This window comes from Pteropus medius, unplaced genomic scaffold (assembly GCF_902729225.1).
Source record: "Pteropus medius unplaced genomic scaffold, Ma_sr-lr_union100, whole genome shotgun sequence".
Taxonomy (NCBI): Eukaryota; Metazoa; Chordata; class Mammalia; order Chiroptera; family Pteropodidae; genus Pteropus; species Pteropus medius.
Window position 1 is genome coordinate 3,970,870 of NW_024344370.1, and position 22,657 is coordinate 3,993,526.

Sequence of the window (22,657 nt, forward strand, 5' to 3'; positions counted from 1 at the left end):
GGCTGGAGTTCAGAGTGAACTCAAGCTCTTCGGTTGCATATTTACCCAAATATTCTTGATTTATCCCCACAGATAACTAGAATTGCTTTTGTGCACAGATTTTGCTAGGTAAACTCTCAGTTGAACTTACTTCTAAGTTCCTAGGAAGCACCTCACATTTGTTTCTTAGCATTTACTACGAACAAGCAATCACTTGGTGTTGGTTCTCTGGTGTGTGAGGGTAAGTGGAAAAGGCACTGGAGGACAAGCGAGCTTAGAACGAGGGGCATCATCATACTAGCAACACTTGTTGGCGTTCCTTAGTCAGTAACCCATTCCTCATCTTAGATAGTGCTCTTCTTGTGCTGTTATAATTATAGCACTTACCATGTGATATTTGCAGTTACTATTCATGCTTCTATCTCAGCAAGTAGATACCCTTTATTCTCAACCCTTTTTTCTTCTCAAACCCATTTGAGGAATATGACACAGAACCATCAGCAACAGTAGCTCACTCTGGAATTTGCCATTCTCTTTACCCTCTGACCCCCATTTCCATGTTAAAACCACTGAACTAGAATGAAGTCAGGGACAGGCTCTTCTTTTATTCCAAGTACTTAATGTCTGGATGGAACAGTGCTAAATGAATAAGAATGCCTAAGGTCACCAGCTAATTTGTGAGAGTGCCAGGGCTAACACTCAGGCAGTGCCAGCTTCTAGAATGCCACACTCTTCATTTACTGCAACTTTTTTAGCTTTGTCTCTGGGTATAATTTAGTACTGTTGATTTGTTTTTGTTTTTAATTTCACAAATGATCATTGCAAAGGAGTCAAGCAATAATTACCATTACTTAAAAATATTTTATATATTAATTTTATTCAACATTTACTGTTGATAAGATTTTAAAAGTGCAAGACCTTGTATCAGAATAACAGTTTTAGCTTTAGCACCTAAATTATTCATTTATTCCATTAAGACTGTCAGCATTATAGCTTTTATAGTCTCCATGGTTAGGCCTCCCTCCCTCTCCAGAATGCTTTCAGAACTTGTAAAAGCCTGTCTTTTGGCTAAGAGACAGAGAAAATTAAGACAAAGTTCTGAATAATTAGACTATTAAAAGTTCTATTAGTGTTTCAGTTAATTTTTAAAGAACACATTTATTCTACATTGAAAAATTAACATGTTTTCCTTTAAATTTTGTACTCATTTACATCAAACTGTTTTTTTCCTTGAAAGAATAACTACTGCTACTGGATAACAGGCGTTCACTGTTCCTGTTATGTAACCCATCTCTTACTGTTTCATGATGATGTTATTATTATAAATCCAAGTCCTCATTCTGCTTTATTGCTTTAGGCATTTTCAATTAGTTAGGTATGTCACTTGGTTTGTACATGAGATTTTATCCTTGTGGTCTTCTTCAGAAATACTGCATATGCATATTTCTCAAATGATTAATTTTATTGAGCACTCTTCTTTTTTTTTTTTTCCTATAACTATCTTTCAGATGAACATGCAGCATCATTTATTTCTTCCTGAAATGAGGTGTTGCTTTTACGTTTGCTTTATTCTTAGATTATCCCACCATCTCATCTGGGATGAGAAGAGGAGCCAGCAGTCTTTTTGTTCTAATTAATTCCACAAACAATATTGAATGTCTACCACATATCAGGCGCTACCCTAAACACTAAGGCTTCAAAGAGGAATAAGAGAAGCTCTACTGTTCAGAAGCTCCCTCTGTGAAGAGAATCCAACAGGTACACTGGAAAAGCCATTCTGTGTGACACAGTACAGATGGCAGGGAGGGAGGTGGGACACAGGGAGGGACCAGCTGGCCAACTCCATCTGGGAGTTCAGGGAGGGTATTTAGAGATGGATATCCTCAAGATTACTCTGGAAAGACGGATTAATTTGCCACGAATGAGGCAGAAAGGACATTCTAGGCAGAAGGAATCACATAAGCAAAGCATGGAGATGTGAAATACCATGATGCATTTGGGAAATGATGAGTTGTTGCATTTGGCTGAGTGCTTTGGAACCGAGGCAGAGGCCAGAGGATGGTCTCGATTCACACAACTCACAGTACTTTTTTTCTGGAGTATATTCTTGGTGGCTGGTATACTTTCCATTTTATATAATGGAATGAATTGTGGACAAAATAAAATTTCGACTGGATTTAGTGGAGTAATTATAAAGGGATCTATGAGATGAGAGCCAAAATATTAAATAAAATAAGATTAAAGAATTAAAATAAAAATAAAAATACTTACTCAAAATCCCTAGAATCTGTCACTGGAAATCGAGTTGTTGAAAAGAGACAGGAAACTAATTCTTGACTGATGACATTTTCAGCTTTCTCTCCAGCCTTTCTGCATGAACTTGAGGATGATGTGGGCCTGGGCACTGTGGATGCTTCCTCTACTTTGCAGATTCAGCCTGGCAGGTAGGTTGGCTTGTGCCATTTTATGCATTATGTGGTTGTAATCGCCTTCTTTGGACAAGAACTGTTAACTTGAGAGCAAAGGGGCACCTGGACCACGGGCACGTGTAGATGGGCTGCAGGGGATTTAAGAACTTCTTGAATTTGTGTGGGTGGTGTGTGCATGTTGATGTATATTTACACATGTGCAGATTTGGCGAGATGGCTTATCATATTATCAAAAGGAGATTCGACCACCCAAAAGGTTAAGATCCACTGTCTTAGAGTAATGGTAAGAGCTTATTTCAGTAGTTTTTGTGCCATGTGATGGTTTCATGTAAAACACACACATAAAAACAAAAATATATAATTTTTCACACATTTGTCATAAATTTCAAGGATGTAAAGGGAAATGATTAAACAACATATTTCTATAGTGGTTTAACTCAAGACTATGGGCCCGAAATCCATACAGTACCTTGCAGCTCTAAGATTCATTAGTTCGAACACATCTTATGTTAAAAAAAAAAGCCCAGAGGGGAAAAAGTGGGAATTAGGAACTGGGAAGGTAGAGAGGCATCATATAGTTTGCTATGGCTGCCATAACAAAATACCACAGACTGAGTGGCTTAAACAATAGAAATTTATTTTCTCATAGTTCTGGAGGCTAGAAGTCCGAGAACAAGGTGACTGCAGGATTGATTTCCTCTGACGTCTCTCTCCTTAGATCATAGATGGCTTCCTTTTTGCTGCCTCTTCATATGGTCATCCCTTTGTGTGTCCTATTCTTCTTTTAAAGACGCCAATTAGATTGGATTAGTGCCTACCCTAACAGCTTCGTTTTAACTAATACCACCTTAAAGGCCCTATTTCCAAAGACAGTTGCTTTCTGAAGTACCGGGGGTTAGGGCTTCAATGTATGGTGGGGTACACAATTCAGTCCATAACATGTAGTAATCAGAGGCGAACAAGAGGGCAGTTGTGACCCACAGATAATGAGAATGCTTGCCAGACCTCTGTCCTGGTATGACCTGCCTTGTATCCCTCTGGGGTTATACTCGGGGCACTCAGAAACTTTATAGATAGTACAGGCAGGTGGGCGTGTGTCTCCCCGACTCACTTAGCCTCTTCTGGCCAGCTCAGAAATCAACAATTACCCACAGTTATCCAATTTAAAGTTCTAATTATGAACATCATGGCTCCTATCAATGCACCCTTTCCCTCAACTTGTCTTTTTCTATCCCTATTTTCTTTTCTTATCACCTTTTACTTATACCATCTTCTATGTAACTGGCTCCGGTTTCACCCAACTTCTCTTCTAAAATATCCTTCCTGTGGCCTCTGCTCAGCCTGTCCTTCTTGTATTTCAAGACATTTTTCAAGACGCTAACTTTGCAGCAGCACTAAAGTGATACAAGCATAGAGGGACGATTGAGAACATCTTTTTCATTTTGAAAAAATATTCCTCTTCCAAGTGTGAAATTCTCTGATAAGCTAGAATATTCTCTCAGTCTTTCTTAGAGAAAAGTTAGTGACTATTTCCCCTTATTTCCAGAAATAGGAGAAATAGTTATTTCTAGAAATGTAGGAAGATAGTTATGGGTTTTTTTTTTAAGATGTGAGGGAAGGATAGATGTGTGCAAGTGGTAAATCTAGCCTTTAGTTGTCCATTTTTTAATATCCAAATTTCTGAGCATTCATTTTATTTATCACAGATCTCTTTTGTAATACTAGGGTAGGGCATCAGAGTATGCCACTGTGACAGAAGTATTATTTTGATCTGGAGGCAAATGAGAATCAATAATGCAGAAATGAAGTCTTCCTGGAGCTTCCTTTATCTGACTAAAAGCTGATACTTCTGAAAAATGAGGACTGCCATAAATCTCCTCTCCTGAGAAAGTTTTATAGCCATGAAGAAGGCAGAAAGTTGGTGCCAAGATGGACCTGCACACACAAACCTTACTCTCTTAGTTTCCCACATATATTTACCTTCCCACAGTTTGCCACCTTTGAAAGCCTCAATTCCTTTTCCTGTCTAGTCACTTCTCTACAAATTATTGTATTTTTTAAAAGGTGCTTATAAACCCATGTTCTAACCACCTCTTTCAGTTACTCTTTATTGAGGTTTTTCCTGTGCAATGTGCACTGCATGTATTAACAAACTATTTTTCTCTTGATAATCTGTTTTTTGTCTTAATTTTATAAGGCCCCAGTTGGAGAACCTAGGAGGGTAGAAGGAGCAGGATTTTTTTCCTCCTGTACACCAATATCAAGTGACCTCTGTAAGAATATTGCTTTCTTGTCATATGCCAACCAGTAAGGGCAAGACAAATGTATCCCCATAAAAGAGCTCAGGTAGAACAGAAAATCGTTTTTAGAAACACTTTCTCTTCTCCTGATACCTGGTGACGCTAATGGTTCTGGCACCAGATGTTTGACTTCCTTTCTGGCTTACAGCATTTTATATGTTAATCAAAGCTTCTGAAGGAGCTAGAGAGAGGTATTAAAGAAGAACAGGAAAGTAAAGGCACTGAAGTTTGATGGGGGTGTATTTGGATCCAGGAAGATCTATTACTACATTGGTTTTTGGTGGCTAGCTTTGGATACAGCCAGTGCAAGGCAGAGGAAGAATGAAAAGGAAGTAAAATAAAATAAAAGATATTTCAGAAATTTTCTCTATTATGCCATTCTTCTGGGGAAAAATTAGTAATGCATAAGGTTGAAGTGTGGTATAGTTCAATGTTTTGTATTTTTTTCTCCTCCCTACATCATCCATTGCCCAGTTATCCAGAGTGGTTCTATCATTTGATGCTTTACTTTGCCTGGTATTTTAATATAATTTTTGCTTCTAAAATGTTGCTTTTGAGTAAGAATGTAAAAAGTATTTTTTCAAAAACTAGAAATCTAGTTCTTCAAAGGGAATAAATGAAGAGATAGAGTTAGATTTTTCCATTGACTTGATTAGGAGAACTTGTTATACCTAGGAACTAACCTACAAATCCAGCATTTGATTAGCCTGTTTTCATCAAAATGTTCAGTGCTGGCAATATTTATTATGTATTGAAGTTATTGTGTTTGAGTATGTATACGTTTGTTTGTTTCTTAGTTCTGCCAGCTAAGCCTGAGAACATTTCTTGTGTCTTCTACTATAAGAAAAATTTTACTTGCACATGGAATCCAGAAAAAGAAGCCAATTTTACATGGTACAAAGTTAAGAGAACTTAGTAAGTATGGGAGCTTGTGTGCTGTTAGTGGGAGTAAGCGGGTGAGGCAGAGGCTCCTCGTTCCCTTATGACTCAAGTCACTTATGAAGTAAAATGTTTCTCAATTACAGCTTCTATGTGACTATGCATCCAGTGGCTGGGGTGACATCTTAGCTACTTGAAGCCATGCTGACAGGATCTGCAACTACAGGGAGAGGGAGGGGGTGTAGCTGCATGATGGCCTCTTCCTACTAATAGTAGTCACTGGTTATAACTACAGTAGGAAAAGCTATTTATTTACTATATTCAAATACATTCTTCCTCTTTCTAGAATGTGCTATAAAACTGTTCATCCTTTATGCATCCAGATGTAGTGAATAGGGTATAAACCCAGGACTAAGAGGCAGATTTAGCTTAGTCTGCCACGAATTTGCTATGTGACCCCTGTCAAACAGTTTTCCACCAAGACAATTATTTCCACGTTTTTCACTACCTCAAACATTCCTTTTTATTCTAATGCTATTAGAATAAAAATTATAAAAATTTTAATTATAATTCTAGCCAAAAGCTAGATGTTTTAGTGAGTACATACAGGGTTTTTTTTTTTTTTTTTTTTTTTAAATTTTGAAAAAGCTCATGAAACCCATGTCCTTCATATTCCCCTAAGAATAAGGAGGCCACTGTTGGGAACTATTGAAAGATGATGTTTACGTTTTTTCCATTCCAAAAAGAGAGTCTATAGTTCCAGGGTTTTGTTTTTTTTTTTTTTTTTTTTTTTTTTTTTTTTTTTTTTAGTATAAGATCTCATGTATACTTTTTTTTGTGCTCCCTGAAATTGGTAACTGGTGTTATAAGGGAAGCCCACTTTATATTTTACAGTTGAAAGGGAAAAAAGAGAAAAAGGGGAAAAAGCAAATAATAATCTTTGCAGCCCTGATATATCAATGAGTACGACAGAACGACGATTTAAAACAGGGGTGAGCAAACTTTTTCTGAAAGGGCCAGTAAATATTTTAGGCTTAGAGAGAGATGGGTCTCTGTGAGACTACTCAGCACTGCTGTTGTAGCAGGAAAGCTGCCTTATTGATAAACACTGAAATTTAAATTTCATATAATGTTCACATGCCACAAATATTCTTCTTTTTATATTTTTTCCCTAAACATCTAACAGTGTAAAACCTGTTCTTAGCCTGTGGGTCATATAAGAACAGGGAGTGGGATGTTTTCTCAATTACAGCTTCTGGGTGACCACTATATGCATCCAGTGGCTGAGGCGACATCTTAGTTAATGGTCCACATGACTTATCTTCTTCCATACTTGTAAGTTCTAGGCCCAGTGTCGAACAGAAAGTGTCAGTACAGTGCAAAACTGGAAACCTCAATAGAGTTACTCCTATTTTTCTGTTTTAAAGAGTCATCCCTTCCACTCCCCTTCCATGGCTCCCCATGGATGGCCATTATTCTCACCAGCTGCTCATGTATTTTTAGGAACCCCCCTGGGTTTCCTCAGGCCTATGTACAGCCCTTCTTGATGGCTTCAGACCTGCTAGGCATGGGCCTCCTTTTCTGTTCTCAGCCTAGTCTATCTCCTGCATAATCCCCAGAGCCGTGTGGACTATAGAAGTACATACCCATGTGATTCCTACCAATATGTGTACTTGTTCTCATTAAGTGATAGGTTTTAAGTCATTTATCTAGGAAAATAATGAATCTTCTGAAAACAATATATACCAATGGTAAAAAAAAAAATAATTCAATCTGAGAAACAAGAATGTAAAAAATCATCCCAAATTTCACCACCAATGGTAATAACTTTAGCATTTTGATGAAGACCTTTCCAGATATCTCTAAATATATGTTTATATAAATGTGTGTATTCTGTATATAATATGTATCCTCTTTTCCATCAACAATAGAGTACAGGCATATTTCCATATCAATAAATATAGGTGTATTAAAAACTGTCATTTTAAGTTCTATTTATGTATCTATCATTATTTAACAAATACTGTTTGATTTTTTTTCTTTTAAAAATAAGTTCTCAAGGCTAGAATGTGGGATTTTTAGAGGCCTATTCATTATTTGTTACCAATAAGAAATGAATTACAGGTAGCTTTTAATGGATTTATAAGGTTCCAAGGAGGTCTCCATGGTTTCTAGAATCTCAGGCAGGAAGGAAGCGGTTAGCTTCTATCTCTACATGGAGGGCGAGGAAGGAATTTAGAGAAAGGGGTACCAAATTCTGGACTGTACAGTATTCAAGAGAAACCCAGAATGAAACTAACAAATACATTCTTAGTACATTAAGTATGGCTGTGTTTCCAAACTAAACTCATGTTGATTCATTTTTTTCTTAAAGCTCTTATGGACAGAAAAATGATATTTGTAATTCTACAAGTGAAAAAGGGGCTTCGTGCTCTTTTTTTCTTCCAAGTATAACAAACCCAGATAATTACACCATTCAAGTGGAAGCCCAAAATTCAGATGGTATAACTGAATCTGATATAACACACTGGCGCTTAGATAACATAAGTAAGTATTATATTATATGCTTATATATTCTTTTATTAAAAGATACCCCCTTTTTAAAGAGATATCTGTGGACTCAAAAGTAGACTCAGCGCTCAGGAATATAGTAGATGGGTATTACAGATAAATATAAAAATTTGTCTTCTTACTGATGAAGGAAAGGAGGGAAGAAAGAGGAGGGAAGGAGGGAAGAAGAAAGGAATTTATCAAATTATAAAAAGAAAGGAAACTGGACTTTGGGTGGTAATCACACAATAGAATATATAGATGTCAAATTATAATGCACACCTGAAAATTATATAATTGTATTAACCAATGTTACCCCAATAAACTTAATAAAAAAATAAAATGAAAAAAGAAAGGAATGAGAAAAGACATTTTGCTAGTCCCTGATTTCCTCTTGTAGTTTGATCATCAATTATACTCAAAGAAGCAGAGTTTCCTCTTCAAAACACCATTGCTCATGTAGAAGAGAATAAAACTCTTTTTTAAAAAATATCTCACTAATTTTTATGTTTTTAATTCTTTTTCAAAAACTCATTTTCACCATATTTTTAATAACAGTTTTATTGATATATAATTCACGTGCCATAAAGTTTACCTTTTACAAGTCAGTTTTCTATCATTTACATATTTATATTATGTGCAAATGTCACCTGTATCTAATTCCAGAACATTTTCATCACTGTCAAAAGAAACTTCGTACCCATCTAGAATCAGTCCCCAATCCCTTCTCCCTCCTTTCCCCTTTCCCTCAACCTCTGGCAACCACTAATCTATTTTCTGCCTTTGTGGATTTGCCTGGTTTTGACATTTTATATAAATACAATGATACAGGCCTTTGTACCTGGTTCCCTTCATGTAGCATAATGTTTTCAAGGTTCATCCATATATTGTAGCACTTACCAGTACTTTATTCCTTTTTATAGCTGAACATAAAAAGATATACCACATTTTGTTTATCCCTACATCAGTTGATAGAAATTTGGGTGGTTTCTACTTTTTGGTTATTATAAATACTGCTGTTATGGATATTTGTGTACAGATTTTTGTGTGGACATATGTTTCAATTCTCAGATATTTATCTAGTGAAATTGCTGGGTCATATGATAACTTTATCTTCAACTTTTTGAAGAACTGTCGAACTTTACCAAAGTGGTTGCACCATTTTACATTCCCACCGGCAATTTATAAAGATTCTAACTTCTCCATTTCTTCTCCAGCACTAGTTATTGTCTATCTGTATGATTATAGCCATCCTAGTGGGTGTGAAGTGGTATCTCATTGTAGTGCTGATTTGCATTTGCCTAGTGATTAATGATATTGAACATCTTTTCATGCGCTGATAGGCCATTTATGTATCTTCTTTGGAGAAATGTTTATCTAGATACATTGACAATTTTTAAATTGTTTCATTTTTTGATTATTGAGTGTTAAGAGTTCTTTATATATTCTGGGTACAAGTTCTTTATCAAATATATGATTTGCAGATATTTTCACCTTTTCTGTGGGTTGTCTTTTTAATTCTTGATGGTGTCCTTTGAAAAAGAACAATATTTAATTTTGATGAAGCCCAATTTATCTATTCTTTCTTTTATTGTTTTTGCTTTGTGTCAGATCTAAAAAAAAATTGTCTAGCCTGAGGTCACACAGATTTACTGCTATATTTTCTTCTAAGAGCTTTATAGTTTTGGCTCTTATATTTATTCTTTGATCCTTTTTGAATTAATTTTTGTATATGGTATGAGGCAGGAGTCAAACTTCAATGTTTTTCATGGGAATATCCAGTTGTCTTAGTACCATTTGTTGAAAAGATGATTCTTTTCCCAATTGAATTGTCCTGGAATTCTTGTCAAAATGAACTCATCATAAATGTAAGATTTTTCTCCCCGTGGCTCTCAGTTCTATTCCATTGATATATATTTGTCTTTATGCCAGGATCACACTATCTTGATTACTGTAGCTTTACAATAAGTTTCAAAATTCGGGAAATGGGTCCTCTAGTTTTGTTCTCTTTCAAGATTGTTTTGGCTGTTGGGTCCCTTGCTTTTCCATACAAATTTTATGATCAACTTGTCAATTGCTGCAAAGAAACCTGGTGGAATTTTGATAGGGATATTGCTATCAATAAAATCTTCCAATCCACAAACATAGGATGTCTCTTCACTTATTCAGGTCTTTTAAAATTTCTTTCAATAATGTTTTATGGTTTTCAGAGTATGAATCTTGCACTTCTTTGCTTAAATTTATTCTTGTGTTTTATTATTTTTGATGCTGCTGTAAATGGAAATGCTTTCTTAATTTCACTTTCAGATTGTCCATTGTTAGAATGTACAAATGCAATTGATTTTTTGTGTATTGATCTTGGAACTTGCAACCTTGTTGAACTTGTATTTGGGGGTCTAATTTTTTTGTGTGAATAATTTAGGAATTATATATCCAAGATTGTGTCATCTGAAAATACAGTTTTACTTCTTCCTTTCCAATCTGGGCACCTTTTATTTATCTTTCTTGCCTGGTTGCCCTAATTAGAACCACCAATATAATGTTAAATAGAAGTGGTGAGAGCAGACATCCTTTTCTTATTCCTGATCTTAGAGGGAAAGCATTTAATCTTAAGTATGATGTTAGGTGTGGAATTTTGTAGATGCCCTTATAAGGTTGAGGAAAGTCTCTTCTATTCCTAGTTTATTGAATGTTTTTATCATGACTAGATGTTGGTTTTTGTCAAATACCTATTCTGTATATATTGAGATAACCAGGTAGTTTTGTCCTTTATTCTATTGAAATGGTTGGTGTATTACATTGACTGACTTTCATGGGTTAAACAAATCTTTTATTCTTGGGACAAATCTTACCTGGTTGTGGTGTATAATCCTTTTTATATGTTGATGAATTTGATTGCTAGGGTTTTTTTTTTTGAGGCCTTTTGCTTTTTATATTCATAAGGGATATTAGTTTATTGGGGTTTTTTTTTTTTTGTAATACCTTTGTCTGGTTTTGATATCAGGGTATTATTAGCCTTGTAGAATGAGTTGGAAAGTGTTTCTTGGTCTTTTGCTTTTTAGAAGAGTTTCTGAAGGATTAGTGATAATTCTTCTTTAAACCTTTGGTAGACTTTTCCCAGTGTAGATATCTGGGCTTGAGACTTTTTTGTGAAGTGTTTGACGTAGGTTTCTTAAAATTCTTTTTTTAGAATTTCCTTTGGAAGGCTTACCTCACACTGTAAACTGGTGTTACCTCATGACGATGGACCTGGAAGGGACAAGATGATTTACTTTTTCTTTATATACCTTTATTATCTTTACTCCCTTAAAATGAACTTGTATACTTTAGCAATTAAAGTATTAAAAATAAAGCCAGTCACAAGATAAAAAGTAAAAAGAAAAGCTCCCAAATTTTCTATCCCTCTTTCAACTAGATTTAGTAGATATATAAATATTCTATAATTGCTACTTAGAGTGAGGAGAAATTTTGGTCTAAGTTAGTAAGACACAGATTTATACAATTAATCTCTGAAGAAATTTTGTTTTATCATCTACACCTAGGGCCTAGTAAAGTGTTACTAAATACTAAGATCTATCCAAAAAAGAAATCAAGAAAACTGTCCTATTTACAATCCCACCAAAAAGAATAAAATACTTAGTAAATTTAACCAAGGAAGTGAAAGATCTGTACACTGAAAACTGTAAAACATTGATAAAAGAAATTGAAGACACAGAAAAATAAAAATATATCCTGGGTTCACCATCAGAAGAATTAATACTGTTAAAACAACCATGTAATGCAGAGCAATCTGCAGATTAAATGCAATCCTTATCAAAATGCCAATGATATTTTCCACTGAAATTAAAAAAAAAAAATTCAAAATTTATATGGAACCACAAGACCCCAAGTAGCTAAAGCAATTTTGAATAAGAATAACAAATCCGGAGGCGCCACACTATTTGACTTCAAAATATACTATAAAGCTATAGTAATCAAAATAGTATCATATTGGCATAAAAGCAGGCACATAGATAAATGGAACAGAACAGTGAAGCCAGAAATAAACCCATACTGGTCATGTAGTCTCTCTTTTTTTTTTTTAACCTCTATTCTGCTCCATGTGTCTGAACCAATTAGTAAAAGACAGATTTGTAGAAAATTCATAGGAATGTATCCTTTCCTCATTGGACATTTCACTTTGTGGGGCGGGGTGGTGGTAGTGGCAGCATTCCTTTGCACAACCTTCCTTATGGATTCGTATACATCAGATGACAAAATATGCACTATCATTTCTTTTCTAGACTCTTTTTTTTCAATATTGGCTGGATGTTATTAGCACTTTCTGATCTTTTTTGCAAATATGAGGACTGTATGATTTTTATTTTCAGTAAAAATCGAACCACCTAACATTTGCAGTGTGGAACCAGTTTTGGGCATCAAAAGAATGATTCAAATAAAATGGAAAAGGCCTGTGTTGGCGCCTGTTTCATCCATTTTAAAATACATACTTCGATTCAGAACAGTAAATAGTACCGGCTGGGTAAGTTGGACCATTACAATATTTCTATTAGAGGGCCCAAAGAGGAGAATTACAACTTTGTTGATCTGGAATCATTTTTTTCTTTTCTACATTGAAAATAGAAGTTAAATAATAGTGAGCACTTTTCTTCCCAGTTTCTCATTTGAGCCTTTTAGATTGGAAAAGTGTTTTACTATAGTCATCTTGCATTTTGAGCAAATAGACATATTAAAGAGTGAGAAATTTATTTTTGCATTCCACCCTGGTTTGTGTTTAGCTATGTTGGTTGCTAGAGAGTCTATGGCTTGGCCGTTGCCTTTTTCAATTTTCCAATCTTTTATGAAATTGTGATGTAATACACATTTAGAAAAATGAACAAAACATAAATATTGCATTTAACAAATTATTAAGTGAGCACTCATGTAAAAACAACTGGGTCAAAAAAATACCAGAGCCCCCTGTCTACCCTGATGACAATCTCTTCTCCTTGGAGCTAAATGTTATCCTGAGTTTCTTGGTAATTACTTCTTTGCTTTTTATTATGATTTTAACATTTAAGCCTGCATCCTGATCAACATAGTTTGAGACATTATATAAATGGAATCCATACATTTTTTTGTTTGGCTCTTTCAATATTGTGCTTTTAAGATTCATTCACATTATGTAATACTGGTGTTTATATTTTTCATTGCTGTGTAGTATTCCATTTTATGAATGCAATGGAATCATGACTTTAATTTGTATATACCTGACTTTGAGGTTGCATACCTTTTCTTGTGTTTATTGGCTGTTTAGAGTCCTCTGTGAAGTGCTGATTTAAGTCTTTCATACATTTTTTTTTTATTAGTCTGATTTTTCAATTGGCTTCTAGGAGTTCCTTATATATTCTACTTATACATCTTTTATTTGTTATGTATGTTGTAAACATCTCTCACTCGGCCTGACTTTTCACCCTCTATGGTTACTTTGGATGAACATAACTCTTTAATTTTAATACTGTCAAATTTTATCAGTCTTTTCCTTTATACTTAATGCCTTTTGTATCTTAAGAAATCTTTTCTTACCTCAAAGTTCAGATGATATTCTTGTATTTCCATCAATGCAGGCTGAAATTGTACCAACTGTTTTTTGTAACCACCTTACTTTGTAGACTCTTAGCTCCTAGCCACTTGAATCAGTTAAATTTTTAAAACTTTTTTCCCACATTAGATTTGCTAGTAAAACATATCTTCATTATCTTATAGCTTGTTGGTTTTTAACCTAAGTGCAGGTGTTTTATTACTCCTATTGAATTTCTTCATGTTGGTCTTATCATTTCAGCCTATTTAGAATCTTTATTCTAACACTCAAAACTTATAGTTAACATTCTACTTCCTAACTTTCAATATCTTCAGATTTGATAACACTTTTAAAACTTTAATCACTAATAAAAAAAGTGACTACATTGGAGCCATGCAGTAAACTAGAGAGAACATCCAGAGACGTCGACCTCTCCTCCCTTTCGCCTTTTGCGCAGATTTCTTTAATTAATACTACAATTAACCTACTTTTTTCATGAGGCTATCACTAAAACCCATAGATACTATGTTTACTGCATCCTCTCCTAGTCTCAAACTCTTTCAGAAAATTGGTTAACTTCTCTTGTGTTCAGAACAAGAGAAATAATGATGTCTGCTTCTCCTGTTAGCTTCCTTTCTATGCCAGCTCTGGAACCATTCTCCTAAAACCTGACTACTTGTAACATAAGACTCACTGATTAGTAGTTTCTGGAAACCAGAAGGGAACCCCTGAGCAGAGCATCTTCCTTCACACCACATGTCACAGTCTCAGTGAACCTGAAGAACTTATGTCTAGAGACCCTTTATTTCTTCTGTTTGTCTGGGCCCAGAGTCCTGTGGCTGCTGGGATAGGATTCAACAAGAAAAATAAACCAAGATCTATGTCCCTCTGGAAAATTATTAAACCACATACAACACTAAGTGAGGGCAGCAAGTGTAAACTACCCTAACTTCCAGTATCCTGTACCTCCCCTCTGACAAACTCACCTACATCTGTATTCATCTTTGCCTCCTTCCTTCCAGATTCAAGTTCCTGGGAGGAAGTGGGAAGGAAAGTGCAATGTGCAACCAGTATCTCTCTCCTTTCAGCTTTCACACACAAGTCTACACAATTCTAAACCCAACTAAACCAACCCAGCTTTCTATGGATGGTTCTCATTACCTAGGAATAAAGAGCCAGATCTTTAAACCCCTAAGACCTGACCTCTATTGATCACTCCAACCTCATCTTTCATCTTGCCTTGGCTTCTCTATTAATTATGAATTGCTAGTTTTCCTTGTGTCATGTCGCTTCACTATTCTATGCCTCTGCCTAGAATACCATCTGCTTTTGTATTCCACTCCTGGTCATACCTTGCTAAACCTATTCATCTCTCAGAACTCAGGTCTAACACATTTCCTTCTGAGAGCCTGAGCTGGGTACTCCTCCTCTGTCACTGCATTTAACACTCAGTGCAGTCATTTAAAGCTGTCTATAGATTAGGCTATAGATTCCTCAGACACAGAGACCTTGGTTTTCATATTTATTTTCCCATTGCTTGGCACATATGCTCAATAAATATTTGTTCAACTAAAAGTAAATCATATAAAAACTAATTCTAAAATCCCAATATGTCCATATTCCAAGATGCTATGTGTATGATGCTATATGGATTACAGAGTACTTTCTTATACTCCAAACTGTTTAATCCTTGCAAATATCCTATGAGCAAGGAACCACTTTAAAAAAAAATTTTATAGATTAGGAAATTGCAATGTAGAGAGCTTAAATCCCTTCTCCAAGATCGCACGGTTTGTAAGTTGCAGACCTGAGCCCAGGTTTTCTGATTCCAAGTTCAGTCATTCATTCGATCATATTTTGGCAACCTCCAAACCATCTTCCTGCGGCCTTAGTCTAAATGGATTCCACCTTTATAAAATGGAACCATATGAACACTCTACAAAAGGATCTCAAGACTGTCTTAAGAGTTTGATGTAGGCTTTGCACCAAAACTTCTGACTCATCTCTTAAAACATAAACACTTTGGATGAGCCAGGATTTGGCATAAAGTATAGATTGTTAGAAACAAACCTGATGAAACTAATTAATGTTTTGGTTGGCGTCCATTGCCTGTGTTGAGTTGGGAAAGTTTTAAATTTAAGCCTGTATATGGAAGATCAGTTGATCTTGGACTCTGTGTGAGGGCCAAAGGCACCTAGCCTGTACAGAAAGCCAAAGTAAAAGAAGCCTTAGAGGCACACTGTGTGAAAGACTAAATAGCTTTTGTTTCCTTCGAGGCTAGGGCTGAGAAGAACAGGCTTGCACTACTGCATTAGGCAGAGCTTTCTGAGTGTGAACATGAGGAGACCCAGCAAGCAGGCCAAGCTTCTGCTCAGTGTACTAGCAAAGCAGGAGGAAAAATTAAAAAGATTTTTTAAAAGAATATTGTATATTTTAAAAAGCACGAAAAGTAAAATAGAACTTTATTAACCTTCCTTGCATGTATTTTATGGGTTAATATTGTTTTAATTTTGATTTACATGTGGTTGGCCTGCTCCTAAAGGTCTTAATCTGGTTCAAACTGGGCCCCATAACTAAGGTAATTTGGGGATGCTACTTCCCAAAGATGATGGATTGTCCCAAGTTATGTTCCCAACAGCCCTATTCTGCCATTGCAACATCTCCAGGGGCTGTAGGTGGAGGGCACTCAGGGAACCTGGGATACAGCAGCACAACTTCCCTCAGTTCTGGTTCCTACTTTCTTGCTCCAATGCCATCTCACTAGGCTGGGAGTTCAGAAGTATCCATCTGGGGCTGGGATGCTCATCTCGTTGCCACCTGTACATGTTCTCATTTTGCCCTATTACAGGCCCAGGACCTATAGTTAGATACACATAGGAAATATCAGGACTTCCTTCTCTTGCTGGGTTTTCTGGGACTCATGTGCATGTTCACAAAATGGGCATGCCTATTAGTGCAGTTTATTTTTATTAATCAACTCAGTATAAGTTCATATAAAGCAACAGCTAAAAGTTCATACTGTAGGAACAATGACCATACTCAGAAAGAGTTTTTAAGTTTGTCTTGGAGGATTGGGTCCAGAGGGACTTTGGAGATTATTTAAAGCAGCACGTTCATTCTACTAATGAAGAAACTGAGGTCTAGAAAAGAGAAGTGCTTTATTTACCTCTCCTCCCCTACCCCAAGAGGGTGTCAAAATGAATTTATGTATCTAGGCTGCCAACATCTTTAGCAGCTTGACTGGTCACCCAAAGACCAATAATTTGAAATGGAAGATTTGGGTAAGGGAAAGAGTCTAGGAGTGGGGAAATCTGTGTTCTGATTCTAGTTCTGCTGATAACAAATGCTGAGGTCGTTCATGGCACCTTAAGTTTTCTAAGTCTTGTGAATGACATAAGGTTGACCTTAATGCCACTAAGGTCTCAGTTACCTACTGTTTCATGGGGCCTTATTTCTAGGTGTTGGAGTCACCGCCAAAGTTTAAACTGGAGCCCAGGTTGCCCTGAGTCCCAGGACCCTGCATCTTCCAGAAAAACAAGACTCTGCTCATTCACATCCAGCCCAGAGGCAGGAATCTCTGCCTCACCAGCTTAGGGGCAGGAAGTAGGGAGGGTGGTGATTTATGCGATGACTCACATCTATTTAGGTACAGATGGTCCCCGGGCATGCTTGGAGTTTTATTTAGGACACATATATATTTTAAAATTTGAGATATAACGCTACTAGTTCTGAAAAGGTAAGAGAAGGTTAGAGAAGAAAACTGGAAAGATAACATGTGATCTCCCATCCAGCTCAAAGTTATCTCTGTCTTCTAGATGGAAGTCAACTTCACCAAAGATATCGACAGAGACGAAACATACAACCTCACAGGGCTTCAGGCTTTTACAGAGTATGTCATAGTTCTGCAATGTGCAGCTGAGGACTCAAGGTTCTGGAGCGGCTGGAGCCAAGAAAAAATGGGAACAACTGAGGAAGAAGGCAAGCTGGTCTCTTGTAATTCCTTTTTTGCCTGCTCTGGTTTAGGGCGGCCTGGCGTAGCTTTTATGGGTTTTTTCAGTTTTGTGTAACTAGGACTCATGGAATCCCACAATCCCAGAGCCTGGAGTGTCTGAACATTTCCTCTCTGCAGGGCACTCACTGCACCCACCTGAGTCCACAGGATAAGCTGGCCCTCCTCTGATGGTGTTAATTAAAGTAGCAGCTTTTTTGCCTTCAAGGCAAAAGATCACCTGTTTAATACTCATAAACATCTTATGCTTATATATGTGAAGCGGTATAATATTTAAAGATATCCTATGATAAAGATATATATTGTAAACTCTGGAGCTACCACTAAAAAAATAAAAATGTAATTAATGAGAAACAAAAAGGTCTCACCATAATAATAGCAAAGGAAGGAAAGAGAAAGAGACCACACATTGATAGACATATGGAAATTAGGAACAGTTCGAGGTGTAGTATGGTAATTAGGAACAGTACTTTGAATCTGTGGGTTTGGCTTAAATCCCAGCCTGGCTCTGGAGTGACTTTGAGAAAGATACCTAATCTTTAAGCCTCGGTTTTCTCACTATGTATTTCCCTTTCTCGTAATGGAATATAACTTGTAGAATTGAGTGAATAGTATTTTTTAGTGTTAATTTAAAGATTATGAAATAATATGTTTAACCATGGTAAACATTTAATAAATGCTAGATTTCCTATTATTTTAAATCCTCCTAACAGCCCTATTAAATATGTAGAATCATCCCCATTTGGAGATGAGGGAGCTGAGTTTTAGAGATGATAATAAATTGCACAGGGTCACTCAGCATGTATTGGCATTCTCTGTAAATCAAGAGCCTTGCCCAGCGCCTGACCCCCTGTAGATGGACAATACATGTTTGATGAATGTATGAGTTTTCTATAGCTGCTGTTACAAATTACCACGAATTTAGTGGCTATATAGCAACACAAATATTTTCTCTTAGACTTCTGGAAATCCAAAGTCCAAAACGAATTTCACTGGGGGTCAATTTCTGTGCTTCCTGGTCCATATGACAACAATTTATTCTTCTGGATCCTGGTAGAGTTCCCCACAAATCCAAGATGGCATTAACAGATGTTTGACCCATTTGCCCAAATGGTCAGATGTCTAGAAACAATCTGGTGCCTTCTGAATTTTGTATCCTCCACTGGAGATGTTCATGCTTAGTCTGCACTACCCCTTGGTGATGTGGCTATACAAGGCTTCATGCAGCACATGGGGAATTGTGCTAGATGGCCTCTGAAGACCCTCCTCACCCTAAAATTCTGTTCTTCTATGCCAATCAGGCATCAAGTCTTCTGTGGCAGGCTGTAGCAGTACAGGAAAGCCATAAATTTCCAAGCCATTTCATGTTTAACGGCTTATAACAGTGCCTTACAAATGGTAAGGGCTATATAAATTTTAAATAAATAAAAATACATGTGTGGTTGAAACAAAGCTAGTTAAGTTGTGGATCTAATGTAAATTTTTGATGAAAATTATATACAATATTTGCGAACACATTTACATTCTACAGACATCATCTCAAAGTGTCCAAAGAATACAAATGTAATGTTTACAAATATCAAACAGCACAGAAATTGCACAGGAAAAAAATGGTCCAATGGTTATAAATTATTGGAGTAGTTAATTATTGTTGCCTATCTCTTAGCTGAGCCCTCCTTTTCAAAATATTAGAATGAAACACATATAGTATCATTGAGCAAACTGTCCTCTCCCTTTGCTATACCTTTTAGCAGGCAATATGGGAGATTAAGCTCTATCTCAGGTGTGATCTTGTTTAGCACAGCTCCTCTCCCTGTGGCTGTTGCTCTTCTCCCCAGTGACCTATTGGTGCCATTATGGCTCAGTGTCTTCAGTTAGCTCAAAACTGTCCAGCCACTCTCTAATGTCAGTTCATCCACTTGTTTTGCTGCCAGAAACAAGACATTATTTCAGCTGATTTGTTATTTTAGCCAGCTTGACTAAGATTAATTAGCAAAACACTAGATGCTGGTGTTCTTTGTGCTAATTAAATAAAAATCAATGCTCATTTGTCAAAGTCACCCCTGGAGAACTTTTGCTTTTGTTTTTCTTCATTTTTTTCAGGATCCCAGAGGAAATCGATGAGCATGTAGTCCTCCACCTCCAAGAATTCCTAATTTCCCCTTTTCTATTTCACAAGCTATTAGTTTCCCTATTTCACAATGAAATTCCAGTTGTTTAATACATACCACCTCAAACCTTGTTTAATTGTTTAAAAATTTCTATTCTAAGTTGGACATGGAGCACTATTTTCTTTTGGATTTCAACATATTAATTGTTAGGTTTATTTACTCACATTTAAACATGATACAGATATAATTATAGTCAAATCTTGACTTTATTACTTAAAAGCTTATGGTATCGGACTGTTGCTTTACTTCTCTACTTCAGAAATGGAGATAATACTAATGGTATTCTTAATTATAGGGCTGTGGAGATTAAATGAGATAATTTAGGTAAAATGATTAGTGCAGTGACACTTACTATAAGCTAGCTATTATTGGTCTTCAGCAAGGGCACCAGTGTGTCTGAGGTGTCTAATTGGTGGCTGTTGTGGGGATTCCCAGGTTGAAATAGAAACAACATAGCATCATATTGTTACTATTGGTCGAAATAATTGATACCTTTGAATACATAGGTTTTTGTTTTTGTTCTTGTTTTTGGCAGATTTGAAACAATTTAATTTTGTTTCACAAATACAGAATTATTACTCTTTCCCCTTTGATTAAACTGCAAATCCATTATTAACTCAAGGTTAATGAAAAATTGGCTGTAATAATTATAGAGGATTTACATGCTAGTTAAGCAGTGGTTTTACTAAAAGCTGCATCTGTGGGATGTCTATATTGGGAAAACTATTTCCCTTTGAACCATATCTGTATGAAATAGTGGCCTCAGTGAAAAAAGACAATACCTGATTAAATTCATTCATCATCACTACTAAAACTAAATAGCTACCAGTAGGATAAATCTAAGGAGAATTCGCTCGTATTTCTAATCAAGTGACTGGAATGATTGATTATTTAATAATCAGTTTATATTTGTCCCTGTACGTCCTTCAGATGAATATTTGGGACTGGACTGTAATGAACATGTTGCCTTTAGATTTTTTTCTTACTATCAATGTTACTATTCCTGAGTCTCACTTCAGTATAGCTGGAACAGAGACTCTGCAAGTAAGAGACAGAGTGAGAGTTCTTCCAGTTTTGTGAGTCAATTTTGAGGGTCTAGTGACTTTGTAGCCTTGTGCTAAGTTCTTCTGGGAGGAAATCTGTCTCTGCTTACATCTCACTGGCTTGTAGACAGGCTGAAACCAGCCTGTTACTCCCTGTTTCCCTGTTGAGTACAGACTGTCCTTTCATCTGATTAAATAAAGACTTTCAAGAAATCAGAAAACTCTAGGCAGAGTTCGTAAGACAACATCTCAATGGAATGCAGATGAAGTCAGATGTAAAGTCTAAACAATTCCCATTTACTTACATGGAATTACAATAGATCTTATTGGGAGACTCAGAGCCTAACAGTTAGACTGTGTTACCCACACTTTGTTTTCTGCAAGAGTAGCTGTAGAAATGGGACTCCCCACTGATGACAAGACAGGTTATTATTGACTTAATTGGCACATTTTTTACATTATGAAGTTATCTTTAGTTGGAGTTCGGTAATTTCACTTATCACCGTAAGTTGAAAAGATCCCTGAAAACAGTCTCTCAGTACTAAAATAGTTTAAATCTTGGCCCAAGTGCAGACCCTATTCTTTGCAGACCTAATTACATTTTCATCAGCCATGTGATTTTGTCAAGAAAAGATTCAGAGTGAATCAACTGCAGCTTCAGTTAGAGACATTTCTTTACTTCTTCAAATTACAGGCCAACAGACTTCTGGACAGTTTTTTAGAACTCTCTGCTTTCTTCTCATGACTAAAGTGTGTGAGTCATTCCTTAATGAAAAGCTCAACATTTTGAAGTTTTCGAAGCATGTCTGAGCACTCAACTGTTCATTGCCAATAATCTACTCCTTGCCAAACTTGCTTGAGACAAGAGACAAAAGTCCAGAGATCAAGCGAAATATAAATTCCTCTTATTTTTGTAAGTTTTATCCCTGTATGGTTAGATCATCAGAAGCTAACACTCTTGAACTATGTTGTCTTAGATTATGTTGTTTACTAGAGAAATGCATCAATCAGGTTTAACATTATCCCTTTGCATTTTAAATGTCCACATGCTGTATTTCTGTACTTTTGCTCAACTGTGATTACACACATTGGTCTTTAGTGCCCTGTGTCTTTTTTAAGGGAATCCATAATATAAATTCCATGTATGAATTCATTGCCCATAACCACAAAATACTTGCCTTCACATAAATTTCTGTGTTTTGTTTTTATCAGGCCATGAGAAATATGCAACTCAATATGATTCTTTTTCACTTTTCCTACTTGGGAGATCAGTATTAAGTTTAGAGCCCAGAATATGCCATAGTAAAAATTATTTCTCTTCTCCTTTCTTCTTTAATTCATTTCTATGTTTTATAACATAAGTATGCAGTTTCATCCTTTTGGGGAGTAGATATGGTATAAATTATATATATTTCTTTTCAGTTATCTGTGTCATTCCTAGTGTTAATGTATGTAGATATTATATCTTAGAAGACATGAGATGTCACATTTCAATCCAGATTTGTGTGATAAATGATATTACAGTGGGGTCTATTGCATTTTTTTTTTCACCTTACAAAGTCATCAGATCCAAGAGCAGTTTTATTTTTTTTGCCTTTGGTTGATTCCAATCCTCCAGCCACAAAATGAAGACATTATTGATCATCGCAGTGCTGCCATCCTTCTGCTCTCCATCTTACCCCTGCTGTCTCCCTCAAACAAATCTTTCCTAACTGCATTTTCTAAAAAGGCAGTCAA

At 36.0% G+C, this 22,657-nt stretch overlaps 1 protein-coding gene across 3 annotated transcripts in view; it reads left to right on the forward strand.

The window, feature by feature from the left end:
* Positions 1-22,657, forward strand: part of IL31RA (interleukin 31 receptor A) — a 61,533-nt gene that overhangs the window by 15,721 nt on the left and 23,155 nt on the right. For all 3 annotated transcript variants that reach the window (XM_039869956.1, XM_039869958.1, XM_039869957.1), the window contains 6 exons: positions 1,556-1,737; positions 2,333-2,423; positions 5,506-5,623; positions 7,962-8,134; positions 12,508-12,659; positions 17,513-17,675. In XM_039869956.1, coding sequence (XP_039725890.1) covers positions 2,354-2,423; positions 5,506-5,623; positions 7,962-8,134; positions 12,508-12,659; positions 17,513-17,675 — 676 coding nt within the window. In that variant the 5' untranslated portion in view covers positions 1,556-1,737; positions 2,333-2,353. The remainder of the gene's footprint in view (positions 1-1,555; positions 1,738-2,332; positions 2,424-5,505; positions 5,624-7,961; positions 8,135-12,507; positions 12,660-17,512; positions 17,676-22,657) is intronic.